Raw genomic sequence first — 27,148 nt, 5'->3', positions numbered from 1 at the left:
CCACGCCTGCACAGTGACAGACAGCCGTCCGCTCGAGGGGCCGCCTCCACAGACATGGCCCCGAACATGGTGGACGGAAGGGGTCCTGCCCCCGTTAACCTGCTCCTCGGCGAAGCAGCAATTCCCAAGCGCCGTGCACGACCTCAGCTACGCAGGCTGACAGCTAACGTTCCAAGAACTGACAACTGAATTACAGTATTTTTTTTTCATTTCTTTTCTATTTATTTTTATTTTTGGCCGTGTTGGGTCTTTGTTGCTGTGCGCAGGCTTTCTCTGGTTTCGGAGAGCGGGGGCTACTCTTCGTTGCGGTGCGCCGGCTTCTTATTGCGGTGGCTTCTCTTGTTGCGGAGCACGGGCTCTAGGCGTGCGGGCTCAGTAGCTGTGGCTCGTGGGCTCTAGAGCGCAGGCTCAGTAGTTGTGGCGCACGGGCTTAGTTGCTCCGTGGCACGTGGGAGCTTCCCAGACCAGGGCTTGAACCCGTGTTCCCTGCATTGACAGGCGGATTCTTAACCACTGCACCACCAGGGAAGTCCCCAATTACAGTATTTTTTAAGCTCACTTAATAACACACAGTCCAAAGGGGAGAGTATCAGAGAGCCTTGCACGGCCATGGCGCTCCATGTCCACCTAGAGATCTCCTCCCCTACACACCGGGCGGGCGCCCAGGGAATGACCGCAGCTACGCCGGGCAAGGGGCGTCTGGAGGGTTCCTGTCCTGGTTTTCGTGCTGACCGAGGACAGAGACGGTCCCAATTCTGTTTACCCCTCCTCCTGCCAGGCCCCAGCCAAATGCTGCCATGCAGCCGGGCAAGTGGCAGGCCCACCGAGGAGCGTTCCAGAGGAGGCCATCAAAATACGTCTGAGAAGAACATGTCCACGCCCCCTCAGTGCTGATAGAAGCAGTGGGGCTCCCGTTCCATGGAGGGAAGAGCGGGGTTGGGGCTGTCGTTACCATTTCACTCCTTTTAGCTTTTTTATTCCTAAATAACTCCCAACGGATATGACAAACCCCTGAACTGCCCCCCATTCCATGCCAAAGAAAAATTACTTCAGTAAAAATTTCTCTCTTGGATGTAAACCCTCTGGGGAGCAGGGGCAGACGCCTGTCCCTCTCTCTGGCCCCGCGCCGCGTGCACCAGGAGCGGCGGGCAGCAGCAACCTCCGGGCCTCGCGGCCTCCTGGGCGTCTGCCGTCTGCGCCCACACACTGTGGCTGAAAGAAGCCGGCCGGTTTCTACCGCGGGGCCTATCAGCTGGCGGCCCACCCTACCCGTACAGCCGCTCCTGGTGGGAACACCAGAGGACGGTGCGAAGCAAGGAGACCGCTGCCCCCTGAGCTTCAACTCTGTCTCCAGTCGAGGCCCAGAGCTCAGTCCCGGCCTGGAGGGCGCCCCATCGTCTCTCCCTCCTCGACCTCCCGGCTCTGCCCCGCTGCCCTCAGCCTTGCAGCTCCACGCCCAGGCACCTCCGTCCCCACAACTCCACTTTGAGTCTATTTGGTCGCTGGATTTCAAGCGTTGGTCATTTGTTTCAAGGAGGGCTCGCAGGTCCACACAACCTGAGCCTCTGGGGGGAGAGCAGTTGCCTGTGACGCTGACACTGAGAGAACGAGGCCGGCTCCCCGCACACCCCTCAGTGATCTTCCTGCTGCAGGCTCTCTTCTCCACCTTGGGTTCCGCCCCTCCAGGCTGTGTCTCAGCACACACCCTTCTGTGTCCTTTCAACCCACAGTGCAATCCACCCTATACTTCAGGGAAGTGTTGTGGAATTATCCGAACACTTTCAGAGATTACCTCTATTTTACATTTCACTCATCCAACAGGTATTTATTTACCGAGCGCTTACTATATACCAGGCATTGTTCAAAATGCTAGAAAGAAGGCAACAGTCACAGTGAGCAAAAGCTCTGATCCCAAGGAGCTTGCTTCTGAAAGCAGAGACCGGCAACCCACAGCCAGGTTAACTGTGCACCGGGCAGGGGCGGGGCGGGAGGAGGGGGTCGGGACCCTGCGGCACAGCTGCCTCCTGACTGGCTCCAACCTCCAGCCCCGCCTGCCCCTCAGGCCCACTCTGATCATACCACGTCTTTCTCCCACCTCGGGGCACCCCGTGTTCTCTGCGTCTTCTGGTTCACAGGCGTGTGACAGTGTCGCCTTGGTTCTCCAGGGGCCTCCAATCAGCTCCGCCAACCCTCCCCTGTGCTTGCGCTACTGTGGGTCCACCACCTCTGAGCTCTCACATTCGGGAATGCTTTTTCCATCAGGCGGTTCCGTGGCCTGTCTTCCAGCCTGGCTCCTCCGTCTGCCTCTGGTGTGACACCCCGATGGCACTCCTCCAGGCCCGCAGCCACACACCCGACACTCCCCGGGCCTGTGGCCACCCAGCCACTGCACTGCTTCTTGCTCACGGCCAAAGTGCTCTGTCTGGCACAGCTGCCACCTCGGGCTGATCATTCTCTGTGCACCGTTGGCCTCCACCCGTGAGATGCCAGGAAAACACCCTTTGTGGTGACAACCAAACATGCTGGGGCAACACCACTCATTGGGAACCAGGCGTCTACACCCACGTGCTCTGGTGAGGTGTGGGCGTGCTTCCCGACAGCCTCCCAGCCTCTCCACTGTGCTGCCCGAGGGTCGTCCCCACTTCCCCGTGGCCCCACTCCCCCGTGGCCAGAGGAGCTGGAGTTGCCGAGTCCTGCTCCACCTACTCGCTGGTTGTCCCACAGAACCCAGTCCCGAGTCCTGACGAGCCCCTTGGGCTGGGATTCTATTCAGCCAGGTGTGCTGCCCGGGTGTGGGCTCTGGGTCACCTTCCCAAGGCGCAGAGCGTCCTGGAACAGGAGGGGGGCCCGCCTCTGCCATGCCCCGTGGCCCAGCCCGGCACAGCACTGTTGGAAACTCCTTTCCAGACCTGCCTGCTCAGCCCCACTCAGCTTCCCTCCAGATTGGAGAGGGTGGGGGTGTGGGGTGCTGGGAAGTCTCAGGATTGGGGTGTGTGAATGCTTCTGGGAAAGGGCAAGAAGGGGCCCCGTGCCCGCAGGACGGCCGCGCTCCCTCTGCCTGGACGGAAGGTTCACCTGGCCTCCCCGTCTCCCCACCACATAAGACGTGAGACGGGGAGGTTAACTCACTCCATAAATCCTTCAGCAGTCACACAGTTGATCTATTTAACGTAAGAGATGGCCACACCCTCAGCAGGGCACCGGACACATACCCGGCTACGAGGATTTTAGGGACCTCCCCCGCGAACGCCTCGGCCATCTCCCGGCTGCCCACGTTGGCGATGCAGTGCAGGGCCAGGCCCGTGAAGGTGGGGTTGCGGCTGCCCAGGTCGTTCTTGACGGCATTGTTGATCAGGCGGATCAGCTCCGAGTTGGAGTTCACCAGCACCGAGATGAACAGGTAGCCCTGCGTTCCAGAGGGGCGAGAGAGCACAACGCTCGTGACAGCCCGAGCACCTCAAACACCAGGCAGACGTGCTCAGCCTTCAGCAAGCCCCAGCACCATCTTAGTCTGCTCGGGGCGCTGCGCCCATCAGGCCACGGAGGACCCAGCTGCCTTCTGCTGAAAATGCCAGTTCTGTCCCCGGATTCCGCCATGAACGATTCTGTGGGACGAACCTATAAGAGGCGCTGTCCCCACAGGCATCAGACACCTTGGTGCCCCCCATCCCACTCACTCATCCATGGGGACCTGTGCTCACCACGGCCTGAACAGGATGGAAAGGCCTGCCTCAGCTGCAACGGGGACACTATGGTGATTTCCAGCAACCTGGCTGACTGCCGTTCTCCCCTCTCTCCATTTTGTCTCTGGGCCCCAGCTTCCGCTTACCAGCAGGCCAAATTCCAGCCCCTTGTCACCCCCACTGTCCACGTCCTCCCCACGCAGGGACACGCTGACCTCTCAGCCCCCATCGGTCTCAGGAGGAGCTCGCCTCCTTCTCTGGGTTCCAGCCTCTCCACCCTTCTGCATACGCGCCCTGACTGGGTGCTGCTGCTCTGTCTGCCGTGGCCCCCGGTGCACCCCTTGGCCTCAGTCTCAGCTCAGGACGCCCCCCCTGGAAGCCCTCCCTATTAGCCACCCGCTTCTCAGGGTCCAGAGGGTTCTACACGCCTCTTTCACTGGGCACTGCCCACAGCTCTATTCTCTGTGTACAGGGCTGTCTGATGCCGTCTCTCCCCTGGAACAGAGCAGGGCCCACATCTGCTTATGGTCATATGTCCCCAGGGACCCCCAGCACACTGCTGGGTCCGTGGCAGACACTCGATAAATTCCTGTTGAGTAAATACCAATACTTAACAGAACTCCTGGGGCATCTAGGGCATTTTTTCACTTTCTGTAAGTTAAATTTTTGGACAAGAGGAAAATGTTACTTTGTAACACTCAAGAAAACATACAAATAATGTTACTCCAAGAGAATGCAGGGTTACAATTACAAAGCCTGGGGTGGGCAGGGCCCAGGCACTGGGCCAGCTGGGAGCAAGGCGAGGACCGCCACCTGCCCTCGGCTCTTAAACCATGTGGGTGTGGGGCCTGGTTCAGAAACAGGCAGTGGCCGGAGGGGCCACTGGGTGAACTCATCTGTGACACGCATCAGCAAGGCACTGAGGGGAAGGAAACGCTCTTCCCTGCCCTCTAAGGTGGACCCATGGGAAACGGCACCCCTCGCATCAAACGGGGGTTTGGTGCAGCCCGAACCCACGGGAAATCCCCAGACCAGATGGAAGGTGCAGAGAAAGAGCAAGACACTAAATGGCCACCTGATGAGAAGGACCCCCTCCCGCCCCCGCGCACTCACGATCTGCTTCTCGGTGTATCTGTTGGAGCTGAGCAGGTTCACGGCCTCCATGTGCCCGAAGTCAATGTCGTGGCCCAGCAGGAAGATGAAAAGCAGCTTGCACACATACTTCTTCTTGCTGTAGCCGTCCAGGGCCTTGTCACCTGCAGAAAGGAGGCAGGGGCAGGGCAGAAACAAGACAGCGGGACGTGAGGGGCCAGCCTCCAGGAGGCCAGTGTCATGAGTGCGTGGTGTTGCTAAACCAAGCACTGCACGTCGGAATCCTAATGTCTGGCTTCCCTGACAAAACAGAAGCCAGAACCCCTGCCTGGCAGCCGGAGTGCGGCCTTCCCAGGACAGCCCCGGGGCCTCACTCCCACCGGCCACAACCTTGCCAGGGCTGCCCTGTCTTAACCAGCAACTTAATCTTTTAAACATGTTTACTAATTTAGGCAGGTGAACGCATTCTAAATAATCTTTCATTACACCCAGTTTTAGAACAAATCACCCACCCTAAAAGTCACACACAAAAGGACAAGAAGGGCTTCTGTGTCTTCACCCTAATCACAGCGTGACTACGCCTCTCACAGGAGATCAGAGCCAGGCACCTTCATGACGTGCTGCTGGCAGAGTATAAGATGCCATTTTAAAAAGGACCGCTAAACGCTGCCATTTTAAATACCAGAGGTTCTTATTTCCCCTAAGAAGTGTAAAACGTCCCTTAGCAGATTACAAAGATGACAACCAGAAAGGCTGGCCGTCTTCCGAGCTAGGCATCACAGTGATGCCACTGCCACACAGTCAAGGGCCGGACACGCGAACCAGAAAGGCAATGACAGCAATGCTCCTCATGGTAAGGGGTCAGGTCACTCGTGCTCCAGGGACAAGCACTGGCTGACCTCAAAGCACTGTCTAGAAGAAAGACCCACCCCACCAAGATTTCCCAGGGTGACAGTGGATCACAGTGGATCACGAGTCAGCCAGCCAGCTGACACTGGGGAGCTCTGAGAAACCCTCCCTCCTTCTGAGCAGCAAACTGGCATATGATTTAATGAGCAAACAACATAATGTCAGATCAGGTCCAGCTCCCACCCCCACCCCCACTCGCTCATCTGCCCGCTGCACCCGAGGAGCCCAGCTCTGTCACTTCCTGGCTGGGACCCGTCCCCGTCTCCGCGGGAGAGCATCTGCAGACGCAGGACACGCAGCCCACGGCAAGCAGCAGCCCCCATCTCCTACCCGCCCGGCCACCCCTCAAGAACCAGCCTGAATTCCATCACCTCTGGAAGCTTCCTTTGACAAGCAAGCCAAGAGTGCCGCCCCCTCCTCTCACCCCCTGGAGAGTGGTCCCTGCCACTCAGAGCCCAGGGAACGGCCGGCCAGCCTGTGCGCTGGATGCGGCCTGGAGGCCCGAGGGGCTCTTTCTCTGCTGCCTCAGGACATGGACCCAGGGTCCCTCCCACAGCCCTGCCCGACGCTGGGAGACTTACAGACGTACACGCTTGAAGGCCAAGCGCACAAGAAGGTGAGGGCCACAGCGCAGGCAAGAACAGTCAACGGTCTCGGCCCCGGTGCTGCCGTGACACAGGATAAGAGCCAGTGTCTCTAGGGAAATGCGTCTGAGCCCTGGTGACCGAATCCTTCTGGAGGACTTTTAACTGTGATCCTTTTTCACCCTTTCTCTCTCTGAGACTGGCGTTCAACCCTGACCCTAACCCTCAACGAGTATCTTCTTATGTTCAAAGAAGTAAAAAGACTAAGATCCCGAGGATGGACAAGGAGGGCGCCCCTGTCATTTTCTGGAGCTCAGTTAAAGCACCCCGTGGGCTGTGAGATGCTTCAGAACTGCTGGCACCAGGGTATTAACTCTTCCCTCCCCAGCATCCCCACAGACCTGGGGTGTCTTCTTCATTCTCCATAGCACTTAACTGAATTCAACTGTTAAAAAAGGTAAATACAGGGCTTCCCTGGTGGCGCAGTGGTTGAGAGTCCGCCTGCCGATGCAGGGGACGCGGGTTCGTGCCCCAGTCCAGGAGGATCCTGCATGCCGCGGAGCGGCTGGGCCCGTGAGCCATGGCCGCTGAGCCTGCGCGTCCGGAGCCTGTGCTCCGCAACGGGAGAGGCCACAGCAGTGAGAGGCCCGCCTACCGCAAAAAAAAAAAAAAAAAAAAGGAAATGCAAATTAAAACCACAGTAAGGTGTCACTGCACACCCACTAGAAACACCAAGATTTAAAAGATTAGGGGCTTCCCTGGTGGCGCAGTGGTTGAGAGTCCGCCTGCCAACGCAGGACACACAGGTTCGAGCCCTGGTCTGGGAAGATCCCACATGCCACGGAGCGGCTGGCCCCGTGAGCCACAATTACTGAGCCTGCGCGTCTGGAGCCTGTGCTCCACAACAAGAGAGGCCGTGATAGTGAAAGGCCCGCGCACCGCGATGAGGAGTGGCCCCCACTTGCCACAACTAGAGAAAGCCCTCGCACAGAAACGAAGACCCAACACAGCCATAAATAAATAAATAAAATTAAAAAAAAAAAAAAGATTAACCACACCGCATGCTGGTAAGAATGTGGAGGGACTGGGAACTCACACACAGCTGGCGGGGGCACAAAATGATGCAGCCACTCTGGAAAACGTGTGGCAGGTTCTTAAAAGGTTAAACATCCACCTTCCACGCGGCCCGGCCACTCCATCCCCAGGTACCTTCCCAGTGGGAACGACACCAGGCGTCCACACAAGTCCCGCACGCCAGGACTCACAGCAGCTCCACGCCTAGCCGACAGCACAGGAACAAACCCAGACGCCCACCCTGGTGAGCCAGCACACCATGAGGCAACCCACCACGACGTGGGCAAACCCCAAACGCAAACGTAAGTCACAGCAAGCAGACACCAGAGGCCTCAGGCTGCCCGATTCCTTTCATGTGACATTTCTAGGAAGAGCAGAAGTGCGGTGACAGAAGGAAGACCAGGGGCTGCTGGGGGCTGGGAAGGGTGTTAGGTGCAAAGGGACATGAGGGAACATTTTGCGGGGTGGGAATGTTCTCTGTTTTGTCTGTGGGGGTGGGTGCACGAACACATGCATTTTTGCCAAAATTCAAAGTGCACGCTTAAAACGAGTGAACTTTATTGTGAGCAGGTTGTATCTCAGAAAACCAATTTTTAAAAATTACTCTGTCAAAATATCCCAGGAAAAAAAGAAGAGCAAAAGATGAAAGAACACGGGCAAGGGGCTTCCCTCGTGGCGCAGTGGTTAACAATCCACCTGCCAATGAAGGAGACACGGGTTCGAGCCCTGGTCTGGGAGGATCCCACATGCCACGAAGCAGCTGGGCCCGTGCGCCACAACTACCGAGCCTGCGCTCTAGAGCCCGCGAGCTACAACTACTGAGCCCATGAGCCACAACTACTGAAGCCCACACGCCTAGAGCCCGTGCTCCGCAACAAGAGGAGCCACCGCAATGAGAAGCCCGCGCACTGCGGCAAAGAGTGGCCCCCACTTGCCACAACTAAAGAAAGCCTGTGCGCAGCAACAAAGACCCAACGCAGCCAAAACTAAATAAATAAATAAATTTATTAAAAAAAAAAAAAAGAACATGGGCAAAATGACGGCAAGTGGTGAAGCCAGGTGACGGCCGCCAGGCGGGGAAGGGAACAGCGCCCCCCCCATACGTATACGTCCGCGTTCCCTCGATAAAATGGGGTGGCTTTTTCAAGTCTTTCTCTACCTGTAAAAACATACATCCTTTACGGAAACGCTTTTTATTCATCTTTCTACCCCTGGCACCTGGGACTGAGTGAGCGCCCAGCACTGAATGAGCAAATGAGCGTTGTTACCTGGTAAACCTCCGAAGGCCACCAACCAGAAGACACTCTCCCACCTCTGGGCAGGACAACACAACAGCTGTTTCCTAGAGGTTCCAAGGTTGAGGGCAGGCCCACTACAGCCCTAATGACCTCCCACTCGGTGGCTTCCACAAGCAGGCTGGCGGGTGGGCAGGGCAGGGTGGGCGCCCCACCCACAAGGGGCTCTGGGCCTGCCCAGGGAGACGAGCTTAGGCTAGAAGGTGGCGCCATGTCCTCCCTCAGCGGTTGACAGCGCACGTGAGGGCATGGCCCGGCTCTGTCAAGGGCAAGGCTTTCACACGGGCGCTGCCCTGAGGCCCCGGCCCTGTCCCAGCGTCACCACCTCTATGTGTCTGCCACCAAGGACTCCACCAGATGCCATGGCCACCGGCAGCCTGTGCACCCACCTGCACGCCCACCTCACCTTTCCTCCATCTGCGTCCGGGACCATTTGTCTCTGGTCCGAAGCACATCCTTTAGACTCTCCTTCAGCATAGGCCTTCTGATGGGAAACTCTCCGTTTTTGTCTGGCAAAGGTCTCTTTTACCTTCAATCTTTTTTTTTTTTTTTTTTTTTTTGTGGTACGCGGGCCTCTCACCGCTGGGGCCCCTCCCGCTGCGGAACACAGGCTCCGGACGCGCAGGCTCAGCGGCCATGGCTCACGGGCCCAGCCGCTCTGCGGCATGTGGGATCTTCCCGGACCGGGGCACAAACCCGCGTCCGCTGCATCGGCAGGTGGACTCTCAACCACTGTGCCACCAGGGAAGCCCCTTAGCTTCATTCTTAAAGGACACTGTTAGCCAGCTGCTACTGTCCAGCACTTTGGGACCATCCTCTGCTCCGCTGCCCCTCGTCCCCGTGACAAGTCGGCTTCCACGAGGACCCTGTGAAGACGGCCCCTCTCTTCCCCCTCTGGCAACTTCAAAGATTTCCTGTCTTGGGTTTCTACATTTTCACAATAGTGTGTCTAGGTGTAGATTTCATCTTATTTATTTATTGTAACTGTGTTTATTGAGTCTGAGGTTTAGTGCATTTCATGAATTCTGGAAAGTTCTGTCACACCAGCTCCCCTTTCCTCCCAGGTCACTTAACCCTGCAGGCCTTTGAACCACATGCCTGTGTCTCTCACCCACTCTGCTGCTTTGCATTCAGGACAGGCTGTTTCCTTACCCATCTTTCAGAACATGCCTGTGGTTATATCCACCCGAGTTATTCATTTTAGTTCTGCACCTTTTGGTTCTAGAATTTCCATTTGGTCTTATTTCAAAATCTGCTATGTCACTTTTTATTCTTCCCAAGCTTCCCACTGAAATTTTCAAGTTCATCTTTTATTTCTTTAAAAACAGTAAACCTAGTTCTTCGTTGTAATCTGAATCTGGTCTCAGAGGCCTCTGTGATTCTGTTTCTGTTTTCTCTGCTGGTTCTTGCTGTGCAGTCTTGATTCTTTGTGTGCCTGATTATCTGTGACTAGGTGATGGACAACATCCTTGAGAAGTTACCTGTAGGAATCACTCAGCCTGTGATGGTAACCTCTTCCTCCAGAGGACTGCGTGTGAAGTCCCGCTGCAGGTCTGGGGCAGGACGGGCTCACTCCCAGGTCGCTCCTGCCCTAAGGGCAACCGCCTTTAGGGCCTCAATTTAAAATGGAAGAAGGCCTCACATTGTGGGCTCTGGGATGACCCTCCTCCTGGACCCCAGCTGCTCAACCTCAGCCCTGGGCCTCCTCAGGCCAGGTGGTTCTATGGGGGGCTGTCCTCTGTGCAGTGGGGTGTCCGGCGGCCTCCCTGGCCTCCACCCACTAGATGGCAGTAGCACACCCATCCCCAGTCCCAATGGCCTTTGTCCCCTGGGGGCAAAATCACCCTGATTGACAACCACCCCTCTAGACACTGACGGTCACCCAAATCAGGCTGTTTCAGGGCTGCTCCTCTGGGGTCAGCAAACTCCCTCCTGGCACAGAGGGATGAGCGCTCTGCTTGCCTTCGTGGGCCAGGAGTTCTCTTCTCGTCTTGCTCTATGATGCTCTCAAGATTTTTTTAATACTGTGTCTCTTTTTCAGCCGCTTCCAGTGGAAGAGCGGTTGAGGTGTGCGCTAGCCGATGTGGCAGCTTCGGCTGCATGGTGCTACTGAGTACTTGGCCTGCAACGGTCTGAACTGAATGTGTTCCACGCAGGACGTTTCAAAGACTGGGCATGAAAAACATATAAAATATCTCAATAACCTTTTCTACTGATTACATGCTGCAATGATAATACTTTAGGTACACTGGATTAAATACAATATATTAAATTTAATTTCATCTGCTTCTTCTTACTCTTTTTTCTTTTTTTTTTTTTTTTTTTTTGCGGTACGCGGGCATCTCACCGTTGCGGCCTCTCCCGTTGCGGAGCACGGGCTCCAGACGCGCAGGCTCAGCGGCCATGGCCCACGGGCCCAGCCACTCCGTGGCACGTGGGATCCTCCCGGACCAGGGCATGAACCCACGTCCCCTGCATCGGCAGGCGGACTCTCAACCACTGCGCCACCAGGGAAGCCCTTCTTACTCTTTTTTAATGTGGCTACCAGCAAATTGAGAATTCAGCACGTGCCTGTGTTTCCAGTGGACAGCACGGATGGAGAAGTGCAAGTGCAGCCCCCAGAGCACATACTTCTGAGAACAAGGAGTAGGTTTTCCCTTGTCTGCTGCCACTCAGGGCACACACACTCCATAAATGCCAACTGGTTAACAGAGAAGAGCGAGCCTCCTTCCCTACCCAGAAGGGCTCAGCTGAGACAGGCTCAGGGGCAGAAGAAACTACAGAAGTCTTGTTTGTCCCCAAACATTTGAAGACAGTTTGAAGGTTCACCCTCTTCTAACCACATGGTGAACATTTCTTAGGCACTGCGTTCCTCCCCAGGAATGCACCTGTGTTTCCACACATATGCACACAGTTGCAGCAGCAGACATCATCCGCCCCTTCGATGAAGGCCTGGAGGTGCCAGGAGTGGGTCAGCTCTGTCGGGGTCAGGATCTGCCTTCCTCGGCTTATGAGCCATGGCCAAGCGACGTCCCCAGCCCGTGCCAGACCCTCTACCAGACAGTCTGCACTCCGAAGCTCCCTCAGGGGCTAGTGACAACGCTGACAGACCAACACCTCTATCTGCCGGCTCCTCTGCCCCCAGCCAACCTGCTTCCTCTGTTTATATTCCGCGGTGTCACTCTCTAGTCAATCTTCTGTCCTCCAACCCCATCACAGGGTCTGCTTCACAGAGAACCCAGCCTGAGGCCATCAGCACCCCATTTGAAGGCACAGAAGGGTAAGTCACTCCACAGGGGGTAACCCAGCTAGTAACTGGCCATCAGAGCAAGTGCGAGCTGGGGGCGGTCAGGCAGCCGAGCTGTCACCACCACATTATACACTCCCTTTTAGGAAGTAGTGGACGTTCCAGACCCCTCACCAGAGAAGACATACAGATGGCAAATGAACACATGAAAGGATGCTCCACATCACATGTCATCAGGGAAATGCGTATTATAAAATAGCAACGAGGGGCTTCCTTGGTGGCGCAGTGGTTGAGAGTCCGCCTGCCGATGCAGGGAACACAGGTTCATGCCCCGGTCCGGGAAGATCCCACATGCCGCGGAGCGGCTGGGCCCGTGAGCCATGGCCGCTGAGCCTGCGCGTCCGGAGCCTGTGCTCCGCAATGGGAGAGGCCACAACAGTGAGGCCCGCGTACCGCAAAAAAAAAAAAAAAAAAAAAAAAAAATAGCAATGAGATACCTCTACACACTATCGCAGCAGCTCAAATCCGGACACTGACAATACCAAACGCAGTGAGGACGTGGAGCAACAGGAACTCTCATCCGGCACCGGTGGGGATGTGAATGGTGCAGCCACTGTGGGGGACAGCTGGGCGGTTTCTTACAAAATTACACATACCCTCACCATGTGATCAGCAATCATGCTCCTTGGTATCTACCCAAAGGAGCTGAAAACTTATGTCCACACTAAAACCTACACACTGATGTTTTTAGCAATTTTATTCATAATTGCCAAAACTTGAAAACAACCAAGACGTCCTTCAATAGGTGGATGGATAAAGAAACTGCTACATTGGACAGTGGCATATTATCCAGCTAAAAAGAAATGAGCTGTCAGGCCACTAAAAGACATGAAGGAACCTTAAATGTGTATAACTAAGTGAAAGAAGGCAATGGGGAAAGGCCATATAACCATATGCTTCTAACTCTATGACATTCTGGAAAAGGCAAAAGTACCAAGACAGTAAAGAGATTAGTGGTTGCCAGGGGTCGAAGGGAGGGAGAGATGAATAAGGAGAGCAAAGAGGAATCTTAAGGCAGTGAGGTGCTCTGTGTGAGACTATAATCCTGGGCACTGTCAGCATACATTTGTCCACACCCACAGAATGTACAACGAGAATGAACCCTAATGTGAAGTATCGATTTGGGGTGATGATGACGTGCCCATGTAGGTTCACTGTGACCAATGAACCGCTCTGGTAGGGAAGCAGATAATGGGGAGGCTGTGCATGTGTGGGGACAGGGCGGGTACAAGAAATCTCTGTACCTTCCTTTCAATTTTGCTGGGAACCTAAAACTGCTCTACAAAAAATTAAGTCTAAATTAAAAAAAAATTTATTAAGCAATGAAAGTTATAGACCACCCCTCACATACACACACACACACACACACACACACACACAAATACATATAACCAAACCATTTCACATACAATTTCAGAGTTTCACAGACCTTCTTAGCGGATCCCTGGGCCTGGTTAACAGTAAAGCATAATACCTTCCAAGGGCTCAGCAGGGGATATATGTCAGTAACAACTCAAATTCCATGAGTGTTCACATCATCTCATCACACAGGACGTCCATTCTCAAACCCTGAAAAAGCTCCCACCCCAAGAAATCCTGTCTTCTGCTGCCCCCCGTTCCCTGGGTCTCGGTCCTGGCCCCCTCCTCTATTCATTTTTTCTGGGCGATTTCAGCCACTCCCGTGGCTAACATCTGCTCAGAGACTTGAACGAGGTCTCAAATCTGTAAAACTCAACTGAAAAATTAAGACTTAAGGGATTAACCAGTCTTTCATAAACATGTCCCAAGACTGAAAATCTACACTTGACAATTCCTCAAAATGAGGATGCTCAAGGGAGGTGTCCGCCCCACAATCTGGCTCGCAGAGGGGCTGTCTCCCTGAGTGGATTAGACAACGTGGTGCATTATTCACTAACACAGAGGAAGACACGTCCACGTTGGAAGAGCTCAGGTGACCGTGCAAGGCTTCGACGCAGAGCAGTTCCCCACCCGAGACGCACACTCTCATCGGGTCCACTGGCTCACGCGCTCCTGCACCCGGTGGAGCAGAGTCCGGGGCCAGGGGGAGACAGTTGCTCTAGACAAGCGTCCTTCCAGCTCCAGGAAAAGGCTGGTCCCAGGAGGGGACCCACTCTCTGATCAATTCTACACAAACCATCAAACGACTCCAGAATAACCACTGGCTTGATTTTAAACACCAACAAAGCCAGGACAGTAACTGTACTGAGACCTTAACTTTGGTTTGAAGCGAAAAAAATAAAGATGAGATTAAGTCCCTACTTTATAAAATTTACAAAAGAACATTTCATGACAAAGATTAAACACTTACCTTTAAATTTTGATCTAATGTTTGCCAGCTCTTTGTTTATTCTCTTTATTTCTGCTTCTTTACTTTTGCCTAAAAAAAGAGAACACAAATGCATCTTGCTTTAACTGATCTCTAAACAAACACCCACTCCCTGACAAAACTGACACATCAGAATTAAATGCAGAATCACGGCTCTTAGGAGCCCAAGGAAAGAAGCAACCAGCCTCCACCTGAAGCCAGGCAGGAGGTGGGTGAGGCAGAAGCCAGGCTCCGACGCAGTCTGGTGCGGCCCCTCCCCATCAGGACCGGCAAGTCCACGAAGCCCCCAGGAGAGAGGGGAGTCGCCACCCCACAGCACATGTTTAGCTCTGCCTTTTCGCCACCGTCCTGGACCTGGAAACTCTCAAAGCAGTGCTAGCTATCATCAGCAGCTAATAGTTTACTCCTAAAATTGACTTTTACTGCCACAGATAATTTTTAAAATTATAAAGATTTAACTACTGTAGGCTTCGAAATTTTTTCTTTATGAAATTCACCAACCTACAAAATCTGATAGGTCCACTTTCATAATATTCAATGAAGTCTGGGAATCATCCAATATATTAAAAAAGGATGGAAGGTACATTAAATAAATACATGACAGTCACACTTCCCCTACATCCTGCATCTAGTGCTAAATCGGCCTTCCTTCAACAAGTGTCGGCATGTGTGTTCAGCTTCAGTCCACCTTGGCTAGGTGTGGAAACAGGCCTAGAGAGCAGAGATGATTTTTCCAGGGCCACACATCTTAACAAGTACTGTAAAAATATAAGAAGCTGTTCATCACACAGGGCAGGTGAGTTGTAAGTTCACACTTGTGTAAATTTCCATCGCTTCTGGAAAGCAGGAATTAAGTTCACTATTAAAGGCCCTCCCCAAGCTAGTCCCTGGCTCGGTGACTCTATTCCCAGGGGAAGGAAAGGCTGCCACAGCAACTGCCCACATTGGAGCACTGCCAGGCTGGGGCCTCACAGGTGCCCACACGCTGGGCTCGCCAGGCCGTCCTGCAGACTCGCTGCCCACCCGCCCAGCCTCCATCACTCCCGCTCTCAGAGCTTATCTCACCTCGCAGTGAGGCAGCCTCCCACTCCCCAGGGCACTCCCACAACACCAGTTATCTTTCATGACTAACCCGCTAATAAACAGGGTTTAACATCTGCCCAAGTGTAACGGAACCCTCCTTTGAGCCACTCCTACCCTAGAAAGCCCCTGGCCCAGACAGGGCACAGAGGCAGGCTACCCAAGTGCTGTTCAAGGTGCCAGGACTTAGGTTAAAACAACACATCCTGCCCTCGGGAGCTGCCGTTCCAAGTGGGGGGGGAGGGGGGGCTGCGGATCTTTAACAAACCAAGCCCGGCAGGCGGCTCTGGGGAACCAGGGGGGCAGCCGGGAGGGGACCCTGACCCTCCTTCTCAGCCCTGAGTGCACTGCAGGGAGGCGGCTCCCAGCTGCGCCAGCTTCCTCATCTGGAAGAGGTGCCCCGAGAACCCAAAGGGGGCACCGTGTAGAGCAGCGGGTCTGATGCCCCGGGGCGGCGGGTTAAGGGCAAATTTTTCCTTAAGTTTTCCTGAAAAAGTAACACCTTTGCTGACCTGACTGAAAGGGCCACGAAAACAAGGTCATGGGCACCTTCTGCCCACAGCCTGGCTTGAGTGTGGACGGAGCACGGCGCACAGGAGGGCCCACGTGTGTGTGCAAGTGTGCGTGCCTGCGTGTACGCATTTGTGTGCGCGTGTGCTTCTCACAAGGGTGCAGGAACCTGTGTGTCTGTGCTGCTCTCCGGTACTCGCACTCAGCTCTACCTGCCCAAGCCCAAGGGAAAAAGAGACCCCTGCGTGGCAGGAACTTGTGTTGTGCAGAGTCAAGACGGGTCAGATCCAGAGCAGAAATCATAAAAAGATTAGGAGGTACTGGATGGGGGCATCATGCTAAACAAACTACGGGGATCTATAGCTATTACCCCAGACTGGTAAATCACAAAATAAAACCAAAAGCATGTAGTTTGGAGTTTAGGGGTAGCCAGCAGAAGAAAAAGAAGCGAATGGGTAAGCTGCACTCCCTCCGGGCAACAAGACCAGGGCTGGGGCAAGAAGCTAGGGCTTTCCAGCCAAAGCTGTTTTAAAATCAGCCAATTTACAGCAAACACACACACATTTGTTTCAATCAGGGGAGGTCAGGCTCCCCCAGAGGAGAGGCACAGGGGTCCAAGGACAAAAGCAAACTCTGATTAACTCTGCAACCAAGGGGAAATTACTCCGCATCTCTGAGCACAGTTCCCTCAAAAGGGAAACGACTAAAAGCCACAAGACCTCACAGCAATACATCTGGGCAAAGGGAAGTAGAAGGGAGAGCCCCAAACAGACCCGGGGGACTACACGGGGCGGAGTGTGAGCACCGGGGGGCTGGCACAGTGACGAGGGACAGGGAGGGCCACAGAGGCCAGTGGACAGGGCCCAGGAAAGCCCGGAAGCACTGCCTGGTGAAGACGGTGGAGGAGGGAGTCTGTGCGACAGGAAAGCCACCTTGGACCTTGCCCCCCAACCCTGCCACAGCCCAGAGGACGAACTCCACATAAGACAAGCAAGTTACACTCCATACAGAGACGACAAGGAAGAGGAGAAAGAGTAAAACAACACCCAGCAGACAGGCAGCGCACAGACCAGAGCAACACTGGAGCCTCTATCTCCAAACAAGCTGGAAAACAGTAAGAAAAACAGGGAAGACACTTAAAAATCCATAGAAAAACTCAGACATTAGTTAAGAGAAATCAGGTAAATTAGAAATTTAAAAAATCATTTCAAAAATGAAGAATAAGAGGGACTTCCCTAGTGGTCCAGTGGTTAGGACTCTGCGCTCTCACTACTAAGGGCCCAGGTTCAATCCCTGGTCAGAGAATTAAGATCCCACAAGTTGCGTGGCACATCCAAAAAAAAAAAAAAAAATGAGGAATAAGAAACAGAAGGAGGGCTCCCCTGGTGGCTCAGTCGTTAAGAATCTGCCTGCCAATGCAGGGGACACGGGTTCAAGCCCTGGTCCGGGAAGATCCCACATGCCGCAAAGCAACTAAGCCCATGCACCACAACTACTGAGCCTGTGCTCTAGAGCCTGCGAGCCACAACTACTGAGCCCGCGTGCCACAACTACTGAGCCCGTGTGCCACAACTACTGAAGCCCACGTGCCTAGAGCCTGTGCTCCACAACAAGAGAAGCCACTGCAATGAGAAGCCCGCACACAAGAGTAGCCCCTGCTCGCCACAACTAGAGAAAAAGCCCGCGCGCAGCAACGAAGACCCAATGCAGCCAAAAATAAATAAATTTTTAAAATAAATAAATTAAGAAACAGAAGGAACAGAAGAACAAATAAACACAACAGAGGTCTGGAGAGAAACAGAAGATGAAAAGAAACAAAATTATTTAAAGCAAAAAGAAATGAATAAAGAGATAAAGGATACGGGAGAAAGCAGCAAATACTGAAAATGAACAAAGATGCAGCGTATGGACAGTAGGAGTCCCTGAGGAAGACAGCCAACTGAGCAGTGGAAGGGCCTAAAGCACGCCATTTGAAAAAGCTTTCCTGAAATTAAACAAAGTAAATAAAAGATTTAAAACCACATAAAAAACCACACCACATACCTGGGAATACTGACCCCAAATAACAAACACCAAAACATATTCTAATAAAACTACTGGACTTTAAAGAAAAAAAAAAAAAATCCTGGGAATTCCCTGGCAGTCCAGTGGTTAGGACTCTGCACTCTCACTGCCAAGGTCCAGGTTCAATCCCTGGACGGGGATCTAAGATCCCACAAGCCACACGGCACAGCCAAAAAAAAAAAAAAAGAAGAAAAAAATCTTTTGAACATCTGGGAAAAAAAGCAGCTGATACAAGGAAGAAAATCAGATTTCCTCAGATCTCAGACTCGTGCAGGCTCAGGTGTGGGCTGGACACCTGGTCCGCTGACTGGACTATGCCTGAGTGCCCTCATCACACAAGGGAGACAAGACCTCGGGGGCCAAGGACACAAGCCCACAAACGCTGGTCCTTGCTGGCTGGTGGTGTTGCTTCCACCCGACGGGGCAAGGCTGTGCCTGAGCGGCAGCCCTGGGAACACCCTTGGGAATTGCTCTGGTTCCCACACTCCTGTCCAAGGTGAGGCTTTAAAGAAAGTCGAGCATGGCCATGGGGGACTGACACCACACACAGATCAACGCGTTCAAATCAAACTTATGCCCAAAATTTACCGAACTGCCATCCTCCTCCAGGTGGTGAGGACACCTGGGAGAAACCCATGCGCTGGGGCCCTGGGGGCCTTCCCCACCCCCAGTTCATGCTCACTCAAGCTGCACTTCCCTCCCGACAGAAGCCCAGCCACCCCACACTGCTGGCAGCAGATATAGCAATAAATCCGATCTTTCTAGATGAAGAATCAGCTCTGGGAGAACGGGAGAGGTCACTGCCCTACCCTGACTTCTGAAGCCCATTCTAACAGGGTAAAGCATCAGCCAGAGTAGCTGGGACGCGGTGACAAGCCTCGCCATGCCTGTAGCTTGATCTCTGTTTCACAGTGCAGAGGTTCTGGTCTCTGCCACCCTGTGCTGTCTCCACCTAAAACGCAGCAGGTCTGTCAGCCACAGAAAATACCAAGCTTCTAACAGGCAATTCCCACAGTGGATGTCGGCGCTCTGGTAGCTAATGAGTAACCTAGACTGTCCCACAACCACTGCCCAAAAACAAGCTACAATTTGCGTCCAGTAAATAGCAAAGAACGCACTCTAGGGGAACAAGCTTTGAAAACAGCCCTTGGATTTCTAGAATTACCGCCCCTGGTCATTCTTCCGGAATAACATGCTGGTTGACGATTTCTTCTTGCCTACAGGCTGAGCTCATCAACTGACAGTGCTAGTATTCTGGGAACAGCCTGATTCCAGACAAAGAACACAGGGGCCTATCACAGCTTATTATAACTAACACACCAAACCGCCAAAATCGCACGGCAGGAAGCCTGAAATTTACAATAAAATTTGGTCGAAATAAAGTTTAGTCTCTATATAAAATGATTTCACTGAGTAAGCCAAAAGCCCAAAATTGAGCAAACAAAAGCCTTTTTTTTTTTTTTTTTTTTTTTTGCAGTACGCGGGCCTCTCACTGTTGTGGCCTCTACCATTGCAGAGCACAGGCTCTGGATGCACAGACTCAGCGGCCATGGCCCACGGGCCCAGCTGCTCCGCGGCATGTGGGATCTTCCCGGACCGGGACACGAACCCGGGTCCCCTGCACCAGCAGGCGGACTCTCAACCACTGCGCCACCAGGGAAGCCCACAAAAGCCTATTTTTGAAGGACGGTATCACTGTTAAAATGATACTGAAGGCGGTCAGCACAGCAGGAAGCAGAGCGACCTCTGGAAGCAAGCCTGCCCTGGAATGCCACTCCATGTCCCCAGGCCAGCAACCTAACCTCGCTGAGCCTCAGTTCTCCTTCTTCACATGAGGCACCACAAAGTGCTGTGATGAGGGCTGCACAGACGACCATCAAAAAGCACACACAGGGGCTTCCCTGGTGGTGCAGTGGTTGAGAGTCCGCCTGCCGATGCAGGGGACACGGGTTTGTGCCCCGGTCCGGGAAGATCCCACATGCCGCGGAGCGGCTGGGCCCGTGAGCCATGGCCGCTGAGCCTGTGCGTCCGGAGCCTGTGCTCCGCAACGGGAGAGACCACAACAGTGAGAGGCCCACGTACTGCAAAAAAAAAAAAAAAAAAAAAAAAAGCACACACAGAGCAGCCTGCCCACGGGAGGCTGTCATGAACATCATCAGGACTATTCTCTATGTTTTCTCTTTATTTGTGCACAGGAAGGATGGGCCTCCGAACAGAAAGCCTCAACAACAGCAGACTGGAACAAAAGATTTCAAAGAAGAAAAAGTTGCTATGCCACAGAAGATAAAACCACGTCTGACCCTGACAAATGTTAACAGGTATATCTTATTTTAACAGTTTTAGTGTGATATAATTCACGTATCAAACAATTCACTCATTTAAAGCATGTAACTCAATGACTTTGAGTATATTCAGAGTTCTGTATCCATCACCACTATCTAATTCTGGAAAATTTTCATCTCCCCCAAAAGAAACACCACACCCAACAGCAGTCATTCACCAACACCTCCCTCCTCAGCCCCTCATCTCCTTTCCAAGTCCACAGACTTACCTCCTCTAAACATTTCATATAAATACAATCTTTATATGTTCTTTTATGATTGGCTTCTTTCACCACTTACAAAAGATAGCATGATTTTTTTTTTTTAATATTTATTTATTTATTTGGCTGCACGGGGTCTTAGTTGCGGCATTTGGGATCTTCGTTGCCGTGTGTGGGATCTTTAGTTGTGGCATGCAGGATCATCAGTTGCAGCATGTGGGATCTAGTTCCCTGATCAGGGGTCGAGCCCGGGCCCCCTGCATTGGGAGCTCAGAGTCTTAACCACTGGACCACCAGGGAAATCCCAGTGATTGTTTTCAAGGTAGCATGAATCAGTACCTCATCCCTTTTCTCTGTTGAATAATATCCCATTATATGGATACACCATATGTTGTTATCTGTTCATCACTTGATGAACTGGGGGCTTGTTACCACTTCTTGGCTTTTATGAATAATGTTGCTATGAACATTTGTGTACGAGTTTCTGTGTGAACGTACATTTTCAGTGCTCTCGAGTGGACACCTAGGAGCAGAAGTGCTTGGGTCGTATGACAGTTCTATGCTTAACACTGTGAGGAACTGACAAGATGTTTTCCCAAAAGGCAGCACCATTTACATCACCACTATAAAAGAGCGGGGGTTCCAATTTCTCCACTTGCTATTGTCCATCACTTTTATTCTAGCCATCCTAGTTAGTGTGTGTGAAGTGGTCTGTCACTGTGGGTTGTTTGGTTTGTTTTTTTTTTTTTTTTTTGACTGCACCACACAGCTTGCAGGGATCTTAGTTCCCTGACCAGGGATCGAACCCGGGCCCTTAGCAGTGAAAGTGCAGAGTCTTAACCACTGGACCGCCAGGGAAGTCCCTGGTGTGTTGTGATTTTATTTTCACTTATTTTTTTTAATCTCCCTTGTGTTTTCTTCTTTGACCCACTGGTTATTTAGGAGGGTGTTTGATTTCCACATATTTGTGAATTTCCCAAATTTCCTCCTGTTATACGGATTTCTAACTTCATTCCATTGTGGTAGGCGAACACACTTCATATGACTTCAATCTTTTTAAATTTACTGAGGCTTTTTTCTTATGGCTTAACATACAGTCTATTCTGAAGAATATTCCATATGCACTTGAGAAAAACGTGTATATTCTGCACTTGTTGGGTGAAGCAGTCTATAGATGTCTGTTAGGTATAGCTGACTTAGTGTTGTTCAAGTCTTCTATTCATTGCTGATTTTCTGTCTACTTGTATCTCTTACTGAAAGCAGGGTATTGAAGTCTCCAATTATTATTGTTGAAGTGTCTATTTCTCCGTTCAATTCTTCATGTATTTTTTAAAATTTATTTTTATTTATTTATTTATTTTTGGCTGCATTGGGGTCTTCGTCGCTGTGCGCAGGCTTTCTCTAGTTGCAGCGAGCGGGGACTACTCTTCATTTCGGTGCACGGGCTTCTCACTGCGGTGGCTTCTCTTCTTGCAGAGCGTGGGCTCTAGGCACGCGGGCTTCAGTAGTTGCGGCACACGGGCTCAGCAGTTGTGGCCTGCGGGCTCTAGAGGGCAGGCTCAGTAGTTGTGGCGCACGGGCTTAGTTGCTCCGCAGCATGTGGGATCTTCTTGGACCAGGGTTTGAACCCGTGTCCCCTGCATTGGCGGGTGGATTCTTAACCACTGCGCCACCAGGGAAGTCCCTCTTCATGTATTTTGCTTCATGTATTTTGAGCTCTGTTATTAGGTATGAATATGTTCAGAATTGGGAATTCCCTGGTAGTCCAGTGGTTAGGACTCGGCGCTTTCACTGTCATGGGCCCGGATTCAATCCCTGGTCGGGAAACTAAGATCCCACAAGCCTTGAGGCTCGGGCAAAAAAAAAAAAAAAAAAAAGAAAGAAAGAAATGAAAGAATTGATACCTTCTTGAGGGCCTGACGCTTTACCACAGTGAAATGTTCTATAACTCTAATAACAACTTTTGTCTTAAAGTCTATTTTGTCTGATACTAGTATAGTCACTCCGCCTCTCTTCTGGTTACTATTTGCAAGGCACATCATTTTTCTTCCTTTCACTAGTATCTTTTGTTTGTATCTTTTAATCTATAGTGTCTTTCGAAGAAAGCATTTAGTTGGATCATGGTTTTTTTTTAACCCATTCTGCCAATCCTGCCTTTTAATTTGAGGTTTTAATTGATTTACATTTAAGATAGTTTCTGATAAGGTAGGGCTTACATCTGCCATTTTGCTGTTTTCTATATGTCTTCTGTCATGTTCCTGCATTCTTCCATCATTGTCTTCTTTTGCATTAAGAACTATTTTTCAGTGCACCATTTCAATTCACTTGTTTCTTTTATTTTTCTTTTTAGTTACTTTCCCAGTAATTGCCTGGGGATTATAATCAACACTTAACTTAAAACAATCTAGCTTGATACAAACTTAATTTTAGGGAATTCCCTGGCAGTCCAGTGGTTAGGACTTGGTGCCTTCACTGCCGTGGCCTGGGTTCAATCCCTGGTCAGGGAACTAACATCCTGCAAGCCGTGTGGCGCGCCCAAAAAGAAAAAAAAATTTTTTTCCTTTGTCTTTCAACAGTTTGACTATGATGTGTCTAAGTATTGATCTCCTTGAGTGTATCCTATTTGGAAGTCATCTAGGATATGTAGCTTAATGTTTGTCACCAAATCTGGGGAGTTTATGTCTTCAAATATTCTTTCTGCATCCTTCTCCTTCTTCTTTCTTTATGGGACTCCAGTTACGGGTTTATCAGTATACTTGATGGTGTTCCACAGGGCTCCGAGGCTCTGTTCATTTTTCTTCATTCTTTTTACTTTCTGTTCCTCAGATTGGATCTGTACTTACCTTAATAGAGATCTTAATTTAATTATATTAACAAACCTATTCCCAAATTCACTGATTTCTTTCTTCTATCAGTTCAAATCTACTGCTGAGCCCCTCTAGTGAATTTTTCATTTTTTCATAGTTATTGTATTTTCAACTCCAGAATTTCTATTTGGTGGTTTTTTAAAAATAATTTCTACCTTTTTATTGATAGCTTCTACTTGGTGAGATATTCTCATACATTAATTATTTAGACATAGTTTCTTTTAGTTCTTAGAACATATTTGTAGTAGCCAATTTAAAGTCCTTGTCTAGTATTATTAAGTCCAACATCTGGACCCTTTCAAGGATAGTTTCTATTGACTACTTTTTTCCTGTGTATAGATCATATTTTCCTGTTCCTTTGTGCATCTCATAAGTTCTTACTGAAAACTAGTATTTCAGGTAATACACTGTGGCAACCCTGGAATTCAGACTGTCCCCTTTCCCAGGGACTGTTATTGCTATAGTTATTTGTTTAGTGACTTTACTAAACTAGTTCTGTAAAGTCTACAATTCCCTATAGTTTACAGTTACTATAAGTCTTTGCTCACTTAGCTTAGTGGTCAGTTAATGACTGGTCAGGAATTTCTTTAAATGTGTTGAACTAATAAGTGTCCCAGACACTGCCCAGAAACTGTGCGAGTGCTGAGGCACACCTTCGGTACTCAGTGAGCTATAACTCTGCCTTTGCCTTCACTTCTTATTTGTGGAGGGACTCAAGATTAGACAGAGGTGAGAGACTAGGGCCCTCTCAAGTCTTTCCTAGGCATATACACAGTCCTGCCTCTGTGCAGCCTTCGAGATCCACAGGAATCTATCAGAGCTTTTCAAAGCCCCCTAATAGCATGTCATTCTTCGTACCTTTCTTCTAAGATTTTGACCAGACTCTTGTTTGCCCCCAACTGTGATATTAACTGCCACTGATCGTCTGCCACAAAGACACTAAGGGTAGGGCTCTTCCCAGTGAGTGAGATCAAATAATGACAGCTCTGCAAATGGGGCTTTTCCAGAAAGCTGCAAGGCCAGTCAAAGAGTAACAACACTCTGAGAAGAGGACTTTTGAGGGGCTCCAAATCTCATCTGTCCCTTCCAATGGCTGCAAGGCTGCTGGTTTTCAGTTACCATGGCTGCAAGGCTGATGGCTTTCAATGCTACCACAGACCATGGGAGAGGAGAATGACAGTAGGTCAAGTTGGAGGTTCAGCAGTTTTTCTTGAATAAATCTTCCTGAGATTATGTCAATTTCTGGTTCATTTCCAGAGTTCCAACGAAGTTTATTTTGACCATTTTTACCAGTGTTTTCACTGCTTTTATGGAGGAGTAGATTTACAGAGATCCTCACTCCACCATTCTTACTAAATGGTGTTTCTGCTATACAGTCAAAGCTACTATGAGTAAAGAGTACTTTACCCATTCGCCCCTCCTGTCAATTCTGATTTCTGTATCTCCAAAATCCACCCCTACTTTTCCACTCCTACTGCTTTGACTCAGACCCTTGCTATCTCCTCTAGACCAGAGCAATCAATCTTTTCCTAACTGGCTTTCCTGCCTTTAAACCTAGTCTAAAATCCATCCTTCGCATTCAAAATTACTATTCTACTAATAAAAAAATAAATTGTATAGTGTCACTCTCCTGTTTAAGATATGTCCATGGCCCACATCCCACAGAGGAAGTTCCCCATGATCTGGCTATGGCCTGCTCCTCCCACCTTGTTCTCCTGCCACACCCCGCGACCCACCAGGCACTACTCATTCCAGGAACCACCCACAACTCCTTGAATGTGTCCCACTGCCACTCATGTCACGCTGCAGTGTGATGCATGGTGCGCCCCCCTTTCATGGATCATCCCCCTATGCCCTGTCAGCTCGGCAAGGCCTGACCCAGGCGTTACCCCATGTTACCATGCCTGACCACCCTCTCCTGACCATCTGCAGCTCGTCCTGCTGAACTGACCATCCCTCATTTTCACCATTCATCTCACACACTTACCACTCTGCATTACAAGGGCTTGAGCTACTCTGCAGAGAGAGTTCATGTCTCATTATCTTCAGTGTTTAGCATGTGAGAAGAAGACAGCAATGACCTTTACAATGCTCTACACAGGCCCTGTGACCCGTCTCCCCACCTTCAGTACCCCCACCTAACCTTCTACCTAACCTCCTTCTTGGCTCCCTATTGCAGACACACGGCCTCCTACTATTTCCTCCACACACTGGTTATCTCTCCCCCCAAAATGAAGGCCTTTGTACCTGCTGTTCCCTCTATCTAAGATGTACCCCCCCCCCCAATTTCTACATGACCCAGTGCCTTCAAGTCTTTTGCTCAGCGGTTACCTTTAAAGCAAGACCAATCCTGGTCACCCTATTTAAAGTTGAAAACCCACAGCCCCATGTTCCCCATCACCTTCTCTCCTTAATTTTTCTCTCTTGTACTTATTGTCTTCTAACATACGATACGATTTTCTTTTTATTTTCTATCTCCATCCACTAGAATGTAAGCTCCATAGGAGGAGGCAGTTCTGTGTGTTTTATTCACCACTATAGTCCCTGGCATTTAATAGGTGCTCAATAGATATCTGGTGAGGAATGCACACCCAGTGTAGAGTGTGTGCTCAATGACAGCACCAGACATCTGAGTACTTGTGCTAAAAACTGCCCCAAGAGCTTTTAAGCAGTTGAGCTAGGAAACAACTAATATTTACTGAGCACCAGAATTGCCACCAATGCGGGTGATGTTTTCATCTCCAACAGAAAACTCTCTCTTGAGGCCCTCCCTCTCCCTCACATCCATCCATCAGGGAGTCTTGTCCATTTTTCCTCCAGAAAAATACACTATTCTCACCATCTCCCCTGCCACCAACATCTCTTGTATGGACTGTAACAACTTCCACCTTCCACTCTGGCCTCCTCCAATCTATTTCCTCACAGAAGCCAGGGTGATCTTCATGTATAGGTATACCTGTCACTCACCTGATTCTCTTCAGCAGCCTCCTCCAGGACACCTAAGAGGAACTCAGATTTCCCGCCAGGGAAGGGCCTCCAAGGCCCAGCGATCTGGCTCCTTTCTGCTCCTCTCCCTCTCACTCATGATGCTCCAGCTGCACTTGGCTTTCAGGTCCTGAAGCAGAACTAGCCCTAGACTACCCCAAGCCCTTTGCCCCTCAGGACCCAGCTCACATACTGCGTCCTCAGAGAGGCCCTTTATGAATACCCTACCTAAGGTAGTCTCCCTTTCATCCTCCACCATGGTAAAGTATATTCTAAAAATATTTCTGTTTTTAAAAGTTTCAGTTCAGGGTTTAAAGTAACTCTTTGAAAAGTTAGGTATCCAAACTCTCCTGGACTGACTCATCATTGCCCATAATAGAATCCACTGACCTCACCACAAAAAACAATTTCCATTTACTATATTCCATTACCGGGAAGAAACTGCCTCATTAACACAGACCGTGTCTATGAAACAAAATCCTATGAGACGCCTATCTCCCCTGCTTTGATTTCTGGGCCTCAGAGCCTTATAAACTGAACCATAAGAAGTAGGTGTGCAGAAGTACAGCCTGCAGTGTTCTGTTAGCGGAGAACAAGGCCCACCCTGCTTGCCTTCCTCAAGTAAGAAGTAAGTGCCACAGAGTCACATGTTCTCTTTAAAGTTCTGCTTAGAAACTCGTGCCAAACAAGCTGCATAGTGAGAACCACCCACCCAAATTAATTTAATAATAAAAGGTATTATTGCTCCACTTAGGAAGTAGAAGGTAAAAGTGCAGAAAGTCAAACTATTCTCTCCCAAGACCTTCCCT

General features: G+C 50.8%; 1 protein-coding gene across 2 annotated transcripts in view; it reads right to left on the bottom strand.

Moving 5' to 3' along the window:
* Nucleotides 1-27,148, bottom strand: part of AP2A2 (adaptor related protein complex 2 subunit alpha 2) — a 64,721-nt gene that overhangs the window by 24,071 nt on the left and 13,502 nt on the right. For both annotated transcript variants that reach the window (XM_079707986.1, XM_079707987.1), the window contains exons 2-4: nt 14,274-14,342; nt 4,797-4,939; nt 3,213-3,406 (exon numbers count right to left, since the gene is read on the bottom strand). In XM_079707986.1, the coding sequence (XP_079564112.1) occupies nt 3,213-3,406; nt 4,797-4,939; nt 14,274-14,342 (406 nt within the window). The remainder of the gene's footprint in view (nt 1-3,212; nt 3,407-4,796; nt 4,940-14,273; nt 14,343-27,148) is intronic.

This window comes from Hyperoodon ampullatus (genome assembly GCF_949752795.1).
Source record: "Hyperoodon ampullatus genome assembly, chromosome: 7".
Classification (NCBI taxonomy): domain Eukaryota; kingdom Metazoa; phylum Chordata; class Mammalia; order Artiodactyla; family Ziphiidae; genus Hyperoodon; species Hyperoodon ampullatus.
The sequence above is the reverse complement of the archived record's forward strand: the minus strand, read 5'-3'. Positions and strand labels throughout refer to the sequence as shown.